General features: G+C 38.0%; 1 protein-coding gene across 1 annotated transcript in view; it reads left to right on the top strand.

The window, feature by feature from the left end:
* The window catches only part of SWAP70 (switching B cell complex subunit SWAP70), a 69,974-nt gene that overhangs the window by 25,992 nt on the left and 29,884 nt on the right, over positions 1 to 14,098 (top strand). The window contains exon 3 of the mRNA XM_026486136.4: positions 11,927 to 12,100. Within this exon, the coding sequence (XP_026341921.1) occupies positions 11,927 to 12,100 (174 nt within the window). The remainder of the gene's footprint in view (positions 1 to 11,926; positions 12,101 to 14,098) is intronic.

A 14,098-nucleotide genomic window follows, 5' to 3' on the forward strand; every position in this document is an offset into this window, starting at 1 on the left:
GAATACCAAAGGTGATGTTAATTATCTTTACTAAATAGCTGTTGAACAGCAAAGTTTTCATCATAGACTTTCCAGGGTACCACTCAGATGCTTCCTCTGGGGTAAAGATGCTGCAAAGACCTATTATGTGTTTGGAAGCCAAATATAACCTATTGGCATTGCTGCCATGTTCAGTTTCTCTTTTGGTTTGGATAATTAAAAATTGACATAAGAAGGTGTTGAATTTAATGTACTTCTGTTTCTTTTCAGAAGAAAATAATCTAAACTGATGGCATCTTCAAATAATTTTAAAAAATTGGTGATTAAAAAATTATTAAAGATTGCAAATGCTTATTAAATAGGCAATTAATACAAAAATATATGAAATAAAAAGTGAATGCCTCTTTATTCTATCTAGTCTCCTCTCCAGGAGTAACCACTCTTAACAGTTTGGTGAATGTCTTTGCAGATCTTTTTAAATATATACATGCAGGGGCGCCTGGGTGGCACAGCGGTTAAGCGTCTGCCTTCGGCTCAGGGCGTGATCCCGGCGTTATGGGATCGAGCCCCACATCAGGCTCCTCCGCTGAGAGCCTGCTTCTTTCTCTCCCACTCCCCCTGCTTGTGTTCCCTCTCTCGCTGGCTGTCTCTATCTCTGTCGAATAAATAAATAAAATCTTTAAAAAAATAAAAAATAAAAACAAATATATACATGCAAACACACCCCTACGTAATACATTGTGTTTTGTTTCCATATAGCTAAGATCATGCTGTACATAAAGTTCTTCAAATTGTTTTTTTTAACTGAACGATGTATTAGTATCATTTTTCCATATTGTGTACACTTAGTTTAGATATGAAAGTTATCATTTATTCACATGAATGGTGGGAAATTCCTGCTTTTGCCTATTTATGACACCAAGCATGAAATTTTTGGGTATATTTTAAAAATGCCTTTCAAAAAGTGACAGTGATACTACTTTAAAATTAAAAGTAAAATACATTTAGGGGGACCTGGCTGGCTAAGTCTTGATCTTGGGGTTGTGGGTTTGAGCCCCATGTTGGGTGTAGAGATGACTTAAATAAATAAATAAATTTAAAAAAATTTAAAAACTATATGTTCCCGTCACCTAAATACCGCAACTATTTACATATTTTTTTCTACGGTTTCTTTGGATTTTTATTGCTGTATATATATATATACATTTTTTGTAATTTAGTGTCTTTATAATAGTAAAGTACAGCAATTAAAATTTACGATAAGTTAGTACTTTGGAAAATGTCAAAATGTTGGTGAGAGTTCTTTAAAAAAAATCTCATGTTTTAGGGGCACCCGGGTGGCTCAGTCGGTTGAGCATCTGCCTTCTGCTCAGGTCCTGATCCCAGGGTCCTGGGATCGAGCCCTGCGTTGGGCTCCCTGTTCAGCAGGGAGCCTGCTTCTCCCTCTGCCTGCTGCTCCCCCTGCTTGTGCTCTCTTTCTCTCTGTCAAATAAATAAATAAAATCTTAGGAAAATAAAAAATCACATGTTTTTCACAAATTTTATTGCAGAGGTTGTCAAGATTACAGTATGTTCATTTATGTAGTATTCTTTATACCTATGTCTGTTATTCCATATCAGCCTCACAGTATGATTTTGTGTTTGTTTTATGTGTATATGTGTTAAATGTTTTTTAAGTATTTCCTGCGGAGATGATAACATTGCTTTGATCATGCCTAATAATTGGGGAAAAAAGAGAAATCATACTATAATGAAATGTAAGATTTAATAAGGCCCACAGAAGCCACAAATTGTGTGATTCCATTTATATGAAATGCCCCAAATAGGCAAACACATAGACATAAAAAGTAGATTAGTGGTTGAGGGGAGGTGGGAATGGTGAGTAACTACCAATGGGCTTGTGGTTTCTTTTTGGGATGATGAAAATGTTCTAGCGTTAGATAGTGATGGTGGTTGCAAAACTTTGTGAATGTATTAAAAACTATTGAATTGTACACTTTTAAGTGCAAATTTTATGGTATGTGAATTATATTTCAATAAAAAATGTTTAGGGGTGCCTGGATGGCTCAGTTGTTTAAGCGTCTGCCTTCGGCTCAGGTCATGATCCCAGAGTCCTGGGATTGAGCCCTGCTTTGGGCTCCCTGCTCAGCGGGAAGTCGGCTTCTCCCTCTCCCTCTGCTCCTCCCCCTGCTTGTTCTCTCTCTTTTTCTCTCTCTCGCTCACCCTCTCTCTCTCAAATCTTTAAAAAAAAGTTTGAATCAAATTATTACAAGAAACTGATTTGTGAGGTCTCAGAACTGCATAGTGTGATGCTGTACTATTTTCTGGAGCTTTCCCTGGGTGCTGTTCCTTTCATTGATGAGGTAGCTCGTTTGTGTTCTGTAGTTGTGTTACAAGTAAATATGTCTTAAATTCCACAAATATTTGATGACAATCAGGGGTGCCTGGGTGACTCAGTTGGTTAAGCGTCCCAACTCTTGATTTTGGCTCAGGTTATGATCTCAAAGAGTTTTGAGTTCGAGCCCTGCCTTGGGGTCTGCACAGGGTGTGGATCCTGCTTAAGATTCTCTCTCTCCCTCTCCTTCTGCCCTTATCACCCCCCCCCCCATGGAAAGATAATCAGAATTAGGTCTGTTATGCAAATATAGAACATACTGGGAAATATTCAGAAATCTAAAAATTGCCTTTTCAGTGATAGAATTTGTGTGGGGTGGGCCAGTGGATAGAGAAAAATGGTTTCATATCTCAAAGTGCTGTACTCTAAATACTGTATTTTGTTCTCTTTGGTGTAACTTTAGTTAAATATCTTGAATTTTAAGTTTTAAAATGTTTTTTGTTTTAGTATTTAGGTATTTTAAAGTTCTGTAATTGGGGGAGAAAATATAGCCGTATTTAAAAAGTTCAAAATTTGCCACTAAGGTTGGAGAAAAACTTATTCACAAAATGAATGAGGATGTGATGAAACAGTCAGTTCTTGTTTATTATTGCTTAGCCACCTGGAGTGGAATTTTGCCAGTCCTTCAATCCAAATAAAGCAGCCAAGGTTTCCATGGTGTCGGTTTAAATTGAGTGAAGATTAGTGCCTTGTTTTGAAACTTGGTTGAAAAAGTGCCAGTAGTGACTGGAGAATGTTAACATAAAGTTTAGAGATTGTAATTGGTTGTGCAAAAGAAATATAAAGTAATGATTAAATTTGCAGGACGGGATATACGTATCTATGTATGTCATATGTATATATATTTCACACACGCTGTTTCATTTGATTGTCATGTGAATCCTGCAGCGCGTAACTGGAATTCCTATTCCCATTTAATTCAGGAGGAAACAGAGCATAAGGTTGCCTAACTAATAAGGGTTAGACAGATTTAAACCTAAGCCATTTAATTTCTAGATCAGTGTTCTTTTAACTGTACTGTTGGGGGATTAATCACTTCCTTCTAGAATTATTGTTTTTCCAGTTATTGGGTATATAGGAGAAGGGGGAGTGGCTTAAAAGCTATTCTGACAAATCTCAGACTCTGTCAGGCTCTAGTTCTCTTAGATTTTTTTCTCAAAAATTTTAAGATGAGTTTTTTCCTTTTAATTAGTATCTGGTGTTCTTCAGTGTTCATTTTTATCATTTTTTTCCCCCAGGTGGTTTTAGAGATTTTCTGCCTTTGCCTGGGAGAATTATTCTGAAGGCGTTGGGACTAAGATAAATTATGTTGAAATTCATTTTCTAAAAAGTAATTTTTCTATTTGATTTCTGTATTTGCTTCTTCAGAGATAATCATCTTCCTATTGTTCTTCACGTTGATAGAATTTATTTTCACCTTTCTTGAGACATCGAATGATTAATATGCCTGTGTTCTTGTATCAAATAATTTGCCTTCCCCGAGTGTTAACTTTTTTTTTTGCTTATTTGTTAAATTCCTTCTTTAGTAAAGAATGGAATTCTGTAAACATTTAGGAAGAATGTTTTTGTGAGTCTCCCCTCTCTTTTTTTGCAAAGAGACCTTATACCTGGATTATCTGACAGTGAATAATTGAAGAAAGCAATATATTGTTAGCTTTTTACTACTGAGCCCCATAGACCATATGAAAAGCTAGTCCTGCTTCAGTGTATTTATGTGACAATCGAATTCTTTCATGAGATTTAATAGCCTATTAGGCTTTTGGGTCTGAATCTTGTCAGTTCTTTTCCCTGATGCCACATGTTAAGGGTTGGTCTGAACCATTATGATTAAAACCAACACTCGTTGGGAAGATGCCAAGTCCTTGTGGGGGAATCTGCTGCTTTTCTAGCATAATCCTTTTCCTTTTGGTTTTTTGGAAACAAACATACACGTGGAAGAAAAACAGAAGGAAATCTTTCAGTTCAATATAATGTCCTTTCTCTAGAGTTTAGTAGCCTCTGCATTGTTTTTCTAGGCTGACATAGCAAATGTTTGCTGTTCATGTCAGTTCTAATTCTTCCATAAAAGGAGGTTTCAAATTTCTGTTATTTGAATCCGTATACCATCAGCAATCAAAATGTCTTCAAGTGGGAGCCTAACAACTGTCATTTAGTAGGAAGTCCTACTGCTCTTAACTACCCAAAACCATGTTTTTGTACAGTTCTTTTTATTGTCCTTTAGCCTGTGTTATTTTTCCTTTCATTGTTGCTTAAGAGTTATATAGTATTATTTTGGCACAATGGCCCAGTTGGACTCTACATTTTCGCCGTGTTTGTGAAGTTATACAGCACTAAAAACTTTTTTTTTAATTTTAATTTTTTGAGAGAGAGAGTGTGCGTTTGAGGTGGGGGTGGTGGTTGAGGAGGGACAGAGAGAGAGGGAGGGAAAGAATCTTAAGCAGGTGCCAGGCCCATCGTAATGCCTGATGTGGGGCTTAATCTTGTGATGCTGAGATCATGACCTGAGTGGAAATCAAGAGTTGGACACTTAGCCGACTGAGCCACCCAGGCGCCCAGCACTAAAAACTTCTGGTGAATAAAGAGGTTAAATTCTGAAAACTGTGGATGACTTTATGCCATTGAGTACTGTGGCCAGCGATATAAATCTAAGAGTTACATAGTTTAAAGAAATCCTGTTTTTTAAAAGAAAAGCCTTATTGGGATATTCATATGCCATGCAATTTAATTATTTAAAGTGTATAATTCAGTGGCTCTTGGTGTAATCACTTTTTTAAAAAACGATTTTATTAATTTGTCAGAGAGAGAGAGAGCACACAAACGGGGGGGGGGGGGGGGGCGGTGCAGGGCACGGTAGGCAGAGGGAGAAGCAGGCTTCCCACCAAGCAAAGAGTCCGATGTGGGACTCCATCCCAGGACCCTGTGCTGAAGGCAGACGTTTAATTGACTGAGCCACCCAGGCATCCCAGTCACTTATTATTTATTTGTGTATTTTAGAGAGAGAGAGAGCAAGTGTGACAGGAGAAGGGGCAGAGAGAGAGGGAGATAAGTAGACTCACCGCTGAGTGGGGAGCCTGACACAGGGCTCAGTCAATCCCAGGATTCTGAGATCATGGTCTGAGCTAAAACCAAGAGTCTGATGCTTAACCCACGGAGCCACCCAGGTGCCCCGGCAGAGTCACTTTTCTGTGCACCCGTCACTACATTCAATTTTAGAATATTTTCCTCACCTTCCTTCAAAAAACCTGTATCCATCAGCACTCACTCCCTCCTTCCCCACACTCCTAAGAAGCCGCTAATCTACTTTCTGTCTCTATGGATTTGCCTATTCTGGGCCTCATATAAATATGAGGCCTTTTGTGTCTGCCTTCTTTCATTTAGCACGTCTTCAGAATTCATCTACATTGTTGCATGTAGTGGTGCCTCATTCCTTTGGATGGCTGAATATTTCATGATGGTTCTACTACATTTTCTTTGCACATTCATCAGGTTATGAACATTTGTGTTGTTTCCATCTTTTGGTTATTGTTGATTTGCTCTGCGCATTCATTCATGTTCAAGTTTTTGTGTGGATATACATTTTCAATTCTTTTTAAAATGGTTAATGATGGTACTTAACCTACAGGTGTACTGCCTAGGAATGGAATTGTTGGATCATATGGCAACTCTTTATTTTATTTTAATTTTTTAAAAGATTTATTTATTTTAGAGGGAGTACACGTGCGGTGGGGAGGGGCAGGAGAGGTAGAGAGAGAGTCAGACTCCCTGCAGCTGGAGCTCGATCCCACAACCCTGAGATCATGACCTGAGCTGAAATCAAGAGTCAGATGCTTAACTGACTGAGCTATCCAGGCACCCCTCTGCTAAATATTTTAAATAAGTGTTCCAATTAATTCTTTATATCAACTCCATGGGTTAAGTACCATCATCACTATCATTTTAAAGACAAAGAGACTGGGCCTTGGGTTACATTACTTGCCTAAGGTCACCCAGCTGCTAAGTGGTATTCAATGACTGTATGATAATTTTGTCCCATGGCTTTATAACTGTTCCCTTTTTGGTGGGGTTGTATTTTATTTTTATATTTTTCCCACTTTATAAATAATAGTGACTATTCTAGGTAAATCTTTATCTGACTCTGGTTCTCCTTTTAAGATAGATTATTTGAAGTAGAATTATTGATGGAAGAGTATGAATGCTTTCTGAGAAAACAAATTCTACGATCAATTGCCAAAGCATCAAATTGGCCAATTTCCCTGTCTACTGAGAACTGTCTCTGTGCCACAGGAACTTTAGTCTTGAGCTGGTTTGGATGAAAATTCTAGTTTAGAGAACATGTGAGTTTAGTTTTGTAAATACTTTTAGTACTTTGAGCTAGAATTGATGTCTATAAATAGCATTGCTATCCTGTATAGATTTTAGTGAAAAGGAAATATATGTTGAAAATGAGAACAACTCTATACATTTCTTTCTAGGATATTTTCTTCCATTTGGATATGTTGAAACCACTGGCAGCCATTATTAGTTTTCCAAAAGATGTGAGACTTTCGATTTATTATGTGTGATATAAACTGGGATTTTGGAGCAGTTTGTAATCTTAGATGAGATTTCTAGACCTTTTATAGTTAGAACAGACCTTGAGATCTTCTCAATGTATAGATTTATTTTAATTTAGCAAGCATTAAATATTGAGCCCACACCCTTCAATGGCTTGCTCTTGTTTTTAGGTGAAGCCCAGTATCCTTATCATGGCATACAGGGCCATGTTCGATTTGGCCTCTGCCACCCTCTCCAGCCTCCTTTTCTTCCTCTCCCCTTCTTGTTCCCTTCAGTGCAGTTATGTTGGCCTTCTCTCTGTTCCTCATATTACCCAGACCCTTCCTGCCACAGAGCCTCAGACATGTCGCTTCCTCTGTTGTAAGGCTTCCTGCACCCTTAACATGCATCTAATTCCTGTTCATCCTGTAGGTCTCAGCTTGACTGTCACTTCCTCGGGGAGGTTTTTCCAAATCGCACACTGCCCTCCCCAGAGCTAACCTGCTGCCCTATAAAGTGTTCTTACAGTATTGCATTTTCCCTTTGTAGCATTTACCACAGTTTTCATCATGTAGATGGTTATGTTATTGCTGTATTGTTCGATACCTGGTACCCCTCCGGGAGTGTAACTTCTGTGACGGGCAAGGACTAGTTCACCTTTGTCCAACTCTGTTGATTGCTTTCATTTTGTGCAGAAGTTTTAAAGTTCGATGTAGTCTTCGTTGTCCATTTTTGCTTTTGTTGCCTGTGCTGTAAGTGTCCTATCCAAGAAATCATTGCCCATTCCAATGTCATGAAGCTCTTCCCCTGTTTTCTTGTAGGAGTATAGTTTCAGGTCTTACATTTAGATTTTTATTCCATTTGCATTAATTGTTTGTATGGTGTAAGGTAAGGGCCCATTTTATCCTGCTGCACGTGCATATTCAGTTTCCTCTCACCAGTTGTTGAAGAGACTGTCTTTTCCTCGTTGTATAGTCTTGGCACCCTTGTTAAAGATCATTTCACTCCACACATGAGGGTTTGTCTCTGGGCTCTGTTTTGCTGGTCTGTATGTCTCTCTCTATGCTAGTATGATACTATTTTGATTGCTGTAGCTTTGTGATATGTTTTGAAATTAGGAAGTATAAGGCCTCCAGTTTTGCTCTTCTTCTTAAGATTATTTTGGCTATTCATGGTCCTTTGAGATTCTGTGTGAATTTCAGCATGATGTTTTCTGTTTCTGAAAAAAAAAAAATGCCATTAGGATTTTGATAGGGATTGCATCGAATCTGTAAGTTGCTTTGGGTACTGTGGATATTTTAGCAATAGTAAGTTTTCCAATCCATGAACATGGAAGGTCTTTCCGTTTATTTATATCATCTTTAATTTCTTTCAGTAACATTTTGTAGTTTTCGATGTACAAGTCTTTTGCCTCCTTGATTAAGTTTATTCCTAAGTATTTTATTCTTTTCGATGCTATGCTAAATGGGATTTTTAAAATTTCTCTTTTAGATTGTTTATTGTTAGTGTCTAGAAACACAGCTGATTTTTAAGTGTTGATTTGTATCCTGCATCTTTGCCAAATTTGTTTTGTTAGTTCTAACAGGTTTTCTTTGTGGAATCTTTAGAGTTTTCTACATATAAGAAAGAGCATGTTATCTGCAAACAGGTAATTTCACTTTTTGCTTTCTAATTTGGATTTCCTTCCTTCCTTCCTTCCTTCCTTCCTTCCTTCCTTCCTTCCTTCCTCCCTCCCTTCCTCTCCCTCCTTCCCTCCCTCCCTCCCTTTTTCATCCTCCCTGCTTTTCTTTTCTTCTCTTTTCTTTTCCTTTTCCTTTACTTTCTCTTTCTCTTTCTCTTTCTCTGTCTTTCTCCTTCTCTTTCTATTTTTCTTTTCCTTCTTGCCTGCCTGCCTAATTGCCCTGGCTAGGACTTTCAATATTGTGTTGAATACAAGTGGTGAGAGTGAGCATTGTTGCCTTGTTCCTGATCCTAGAGGAAAAACTCAGTTTTCCACTGTTGTGTACAATGTTAGCTGTGGGCTTTTCATACTTGATTTCATTTTGTACTTTTAGAAAAATATGTAAATGCCTTCATTTAGTATGTTTTTATCCTTGAGCATGATTAAACTCAAGAATAGTGCATTAAATTTTAGAGAACGAATGAGCCAAACAGACAATTTATTAAAATTAAGTTATACAGTGGACTTAGATCAAAAAGCCACTGTTTATTTCCTGGGAAAATTTATGGAGAATTTGCTTGGTTTCTGATGCCATTGCAATCTGATTTTTACCCAAACTTCTTGGTTATATTGAAGGTAACTGGTAACCACCAAATTGCAAAACCAGTGGTCTTTTCTTAAACAACTCCTTTTTAATCTCTGTAGTGTTTGACACTATTGATCAAACTTTCTTAACTGTTTCCTCACTCAGTTTTCATATCTTTGTACTTCTCCTACCAAGTTTGACTGTTCTTTCGGTCATTATAATTCCTCTTCCTTCTCATGTTTTGTAAATGTCTGTATCCCCTGAGGTTCTGTTTTTTGATCCCATCTCTTTTCTCGATTTACGTTTTCTGTCAGTGATCTCATTGACCGTCATGGCTTCATTCGTCATCAGCATACAGTTGATTCACAGATCTGCCTGACCTCTTAGGCTACATTCCACCTTGCTTTGGACACCTCCAACTAAATATCTACCAGACCTTCAGGTTGAAGATGCTCATAATTGAAAACTTTATCTTTCCTTCTCCCTTGTTTTTGTCTCCGTCCTGTGACTATCCCCTAAACTTGGTTGGTGTGATGTTTCTGCCATACCTTTGCTCGTGCCATTTCCTTTCCTGTCTTTTGTAATACTTTTCCTTGCAGTCTTCATATACTTCAAGGGCTGCTTCAAATTCCGTCTTTCTGCAAAGTACTAATCTGGGCAGCTGATGACCTACTCTCATGCTCTGCTCTAAAACCCTTCAGTTGGGGGTTTCTTATAGTCTGTTTCTTAAAATTACAAAGCTGTTTGTGATTTGGTGTATATTTGCTTTTCTAGCCAAAAGTCTAGCCACTCCTCCTCAGGAACCCTATAATTCATCACATAATCCACATACAATCACTTCTTGTTCTTCAGGGTAAGGCTGCATGCTTTTGTGTACATATAATTTCCCCAAAGTGTTTTTTAGGGGTGCAGGTGGATAGATTTGATGGTGGTAGCCTGTGAATAGATGTCCTCCGTCTACTGAGTTCTGTAGGCAGTTTAGCATAGTGGAAAGAGACAGCATTTGAGCTTTGATTTAAACTCTAGTTTTGATATTTGTCAGCCACGTGAATTGGTATTCAATTTTTCTGAACCTCTATTTCCTGATCTGTAAAATAGGGACAATTTTGGCCTTACAAGGCTAATATGAAGTTTAAGTGAGAAACTGCATATAAAATGCCACGCATACACCAAAAGTCTAAATAAATGGTGTTAAAGGAAAAAAAATGAAAAGGAAAAAGAAGCTGCAGTGGCAGCTACTGCTTTCCCTTCGTGGGATCAATTGTGTGCAGTTGAGGTGTGGGAAATGGTACCAGACTGAGACAGGGTACTGAAGGCAGAGCACAAAGGATATCTTCGTACTCCTGTGTGCCAACCACAAATTCTAAGTAGAGATCAAGAGAAATTTCTCCCTGCTGTCAGCTAGTGACTTCTTCCTTACCATACACATAACACTTTGTTTCTCTCTTTCCAAAAAGAAATGCTTTGTTCATACTGTCCTGCCACCCACTCTGCCTTCTCCAGTACATCTTCCTTATTGTCCCAGAATATGGCTTTTAAAATGCAGGTTGTAAGGGGCACCTGGGTGGATCAGTTGGTTAAGTGTCTGACTCTTGATTTCGGTTCAGGTCCTGATCGGGTCCTGGGATTGAGATATAGCACAACTTTTTTATCCATTCATCTATCGATGGGCACTTAGGTTGTTTCCATGTCTTAGCTGTTGTAAATAATGCTGCTAGGAACATGGAGGTGCAGATATTTATTTTGAGTTAGCATTTTTGTTACCTTTGGATATATTCCCAGAAGTGGAATTGCTGGATCATATGGCTTTTTTTTTTTTTTTTAATTTGAGGATCCTCCATACTGTTTTCCATAGTGACTATAAACTGTTTGATATTTAAGTATCCTTTAGGACTCTACTCTCTTGTCATGTCACTTTTTCTGCAAATCTTCCCCCAGTTCTTAAGATTGGATTAGGGCCTCAGTGTTCCCACAGAACCCTCTGCTTACCGCTATTATAATACTTACCACGCTCTTGTAATTCTTTTGGCATCCCTTGGAGACATGGGCTAGTATCATATTAAGTATCTTTGATTATCCCTGGCAATAATAATCACTATCTAAATTTTATCTGTTGAATGAGTGAAAAAATATTGAATTATACATGGTATTGTATTAGAATTTGTGTCTGTTGCATATCTGTTTTCCCTAATAAACTGAATTTTCTATGAGCAGAGACCACGTTCTTCATCTTTATATCCTTAATTTGTAGCATAGTACGTAGCTCATAGTAGATGCTGAGGGGACACTGAATGCGTGATTGAATGACTGTATAGCAGGGCTGTCTTTTTAGAATTTCAGATAAAGTTGCTTTTTTTTCTTTTCCAAAAGAAGATGTCTTCTTTGACTATATAGGTAAAGATGAGATAACTGTATGGGGCTCATACTGAGTAATTGACATTCTCCACTCCTCTGTACCAGGGTTGGTAGTTTTATTTAGAAGAGAATGTGTACATGTGAAAAAATAACTATTCAACAAGCTAGTATTTTATGTGCCAAGTCAGTGATTTGGACGGACAGATGTTGCTTTAGTGTCAGGCTAAATATAACATTCTTAATTGGGCTTTTGAAAGTGTGGTACACAAGCAAATACTTAGAAAATGGTTATTAGTTAATTGGATTGGTTAGAATGGAAACCTGTATCTGTTTTACTTGGCTTATATCCTGCTTATTTTGGAATATTTCCTCATTCATTGGAAATTTTTCACTGAAATTTTAACTCGTTCTTTTTTAGGTCCAAGACAACTTTGACAAGATTGAATTCAATAGGATGTGTTGGACCCTCTGTGTCAAAAAAAACCTCACCAAGAGTCCCCTGCTCATTACAGAAGAAGATGCATTTAAAGTATGGGTTATTTTCAACTTTTTATCTGAGGACAAGTATCCACTCATTATTGTACCAGAAGAGGTAAGGTCTGGGAAGTTCTTACATGGTCATCATAGGATTTAATAGATCTAGCTTGGAAGTATTGTGTTAATTCAGTGTAGATATAGAAGGAGACCTGGGACTAGTGTTTTTGGATCAGAGGCAAAACAGCCTGAATCCAGAAAAGTCCAAAATTCAGTGATTTGGGTCATGTAATACCCCTGGAGATTTGCAGACAGGGTGGGACTTTTCCTCTCTAAATTGCTGTAATTATAGATGAATCCATCCTCATATCCAGAGTCTTTATTCAGTACAAGTCACAACATAATTTTCTGTCTACTTACATTTTGGCAAAACCAGTATGGTGTTTTAGGAAAGCAGGGCAGAATTGGCTGAGTGACGCTACATGGGAAACATAGAATCCACAGTGTTATTCTCAAGGCTGTTTCATGTGAGGAAGTAACTATCCTCGTTTCAAAGTCCAGAATGGTGACTTTTTATTGTGCTTTCCAAAGTAAATGAAAAAGGGCATTCGCTTATTCTGTTCTGACTTATTTTCTGTCTTCCAAAGGAAAAAAAGACAGGAGTAGGGTTTCTGTGCTCTCTTACTGAGTTAAAAATTATATATGTAATACATGCTTATTATAGTAGTAAATATAGAAAAAATTAGTTTGCAGAATTACAATCAGCTGTAGTGCTCCCCTTAAAAGAAATCTGTCATTCCTTAACTTTTGACAAATGATTTCACCTCTTGAGCTTTACTCTCCTCACCTATAACATAGGGCTCATCACAGTGTTTAAGGGTTAGGGGGTTCTGCATTTAAAGGACTCCGTTCAGTACCTGGCATGTAAGATGTACTCAGTAAGTGTGTCAACTCCTGTGACTACTGTGACTATTGCGTTTTGCACACTGGTCTGCTTTTTTCCTTAGGACAGATTTCCGACAGTGGAATTCTGAATCCTAAAAAAAACACACTTTCAAGGTATTTGATGAACAAGGCGGAATTGTCTGTCACAAAGGCCGTACCAATATATACTTACCAGAAGCGATTGAGGGGGCCTGTCATCACCCATCCTGCCAGTACAGAGTCTAGGCTGTGACTTCTGTGATTCATATTCATGTTAGGAAAATCTGTTTGAAGTTCATACTGCAATATTTTATCTAAAGTCAGCAAGCATCTATTGACTGCCAACAATAAGCAAGGCGCCAAGAGGAATGCAGAGTGGAAAAGATTACTTCCTCCCTTCAAGGAATGTATAGTCTGCTCAAGGAAAAAAATAAGTCAAGTGTAATTCGAAGCAAAATAGGCTACCTGTTATAAGAGAGGTGGAAAGGGTGTGCAAATACAGACAAGGGAAAGATTTATTCCAGCTTGGGGGAAGTAAGGAAGGCAGGCTTTGTAAGAGGCAATGTAATCTAACGGGCAAAAGTAAGGTCTTAAACTTTTTCCATAAAGGGCCAGGTAATAAATATTGGAAGCTTTGTGGTCCTTTTGGGCCATACTGTCTCTGTTGCAGCTACTTGAATCTGCCATTATGGCAAGAAAGCAGCCATAGGCAGTATGTTGCTGTGCTTCAATACCATAGACTTTGAAATGTGAATTTGTGAATTTTATATAATATTCATGGATCATAAAATGTTATTCTTTTTTTTTTTCCCCTCCCAACCACTTAAAAATGCAGAAACTGTTCTTAGGTCATGGATGTATACAGATTAGATTTGGCTGATGGACTAGAGTTGATTCGTGGGCTGTCATTTGCTGTTTCCTGGTTAAGGGCAGGGGTCTGCAGTCAGATTTCCTGGATTTGAGTTCTAGCTCTATCTCTGTTCACTAGCCATGTGACTTCGGGAGATTGACATAGTTTGTTTTTGCTGCAGTTTCTTCAGCTATAGAACAGGGTTAATGCGAGTATCTAGCTCCTACTGTTCTTGTGAAGATTGGACAAGGAGAATGCCTGGCCCTTGAAAAGTGCTCATTAAACGTTTGCTTTTATGTTAATGGGGAAAGTAGCACTTGTGCTGGGCCTTAAAAGATGGGA

The sequence above is a fragment of the Ursus arctos genome, unplaced genomic scaffold (assembly GCF_023065955.2).
Source record: "Ursus arctos isolate Adak ecotype North America unplaced genomic scaffold, UrsArc2.0 scaffold_22, whole genome shotgun sequence".
Taxonomy (NCBI): Eukaryota; Metazoa; Chordata; class Mammalia; order Carnivora; family Ursidae; genus Ursus; species Ursus arctos.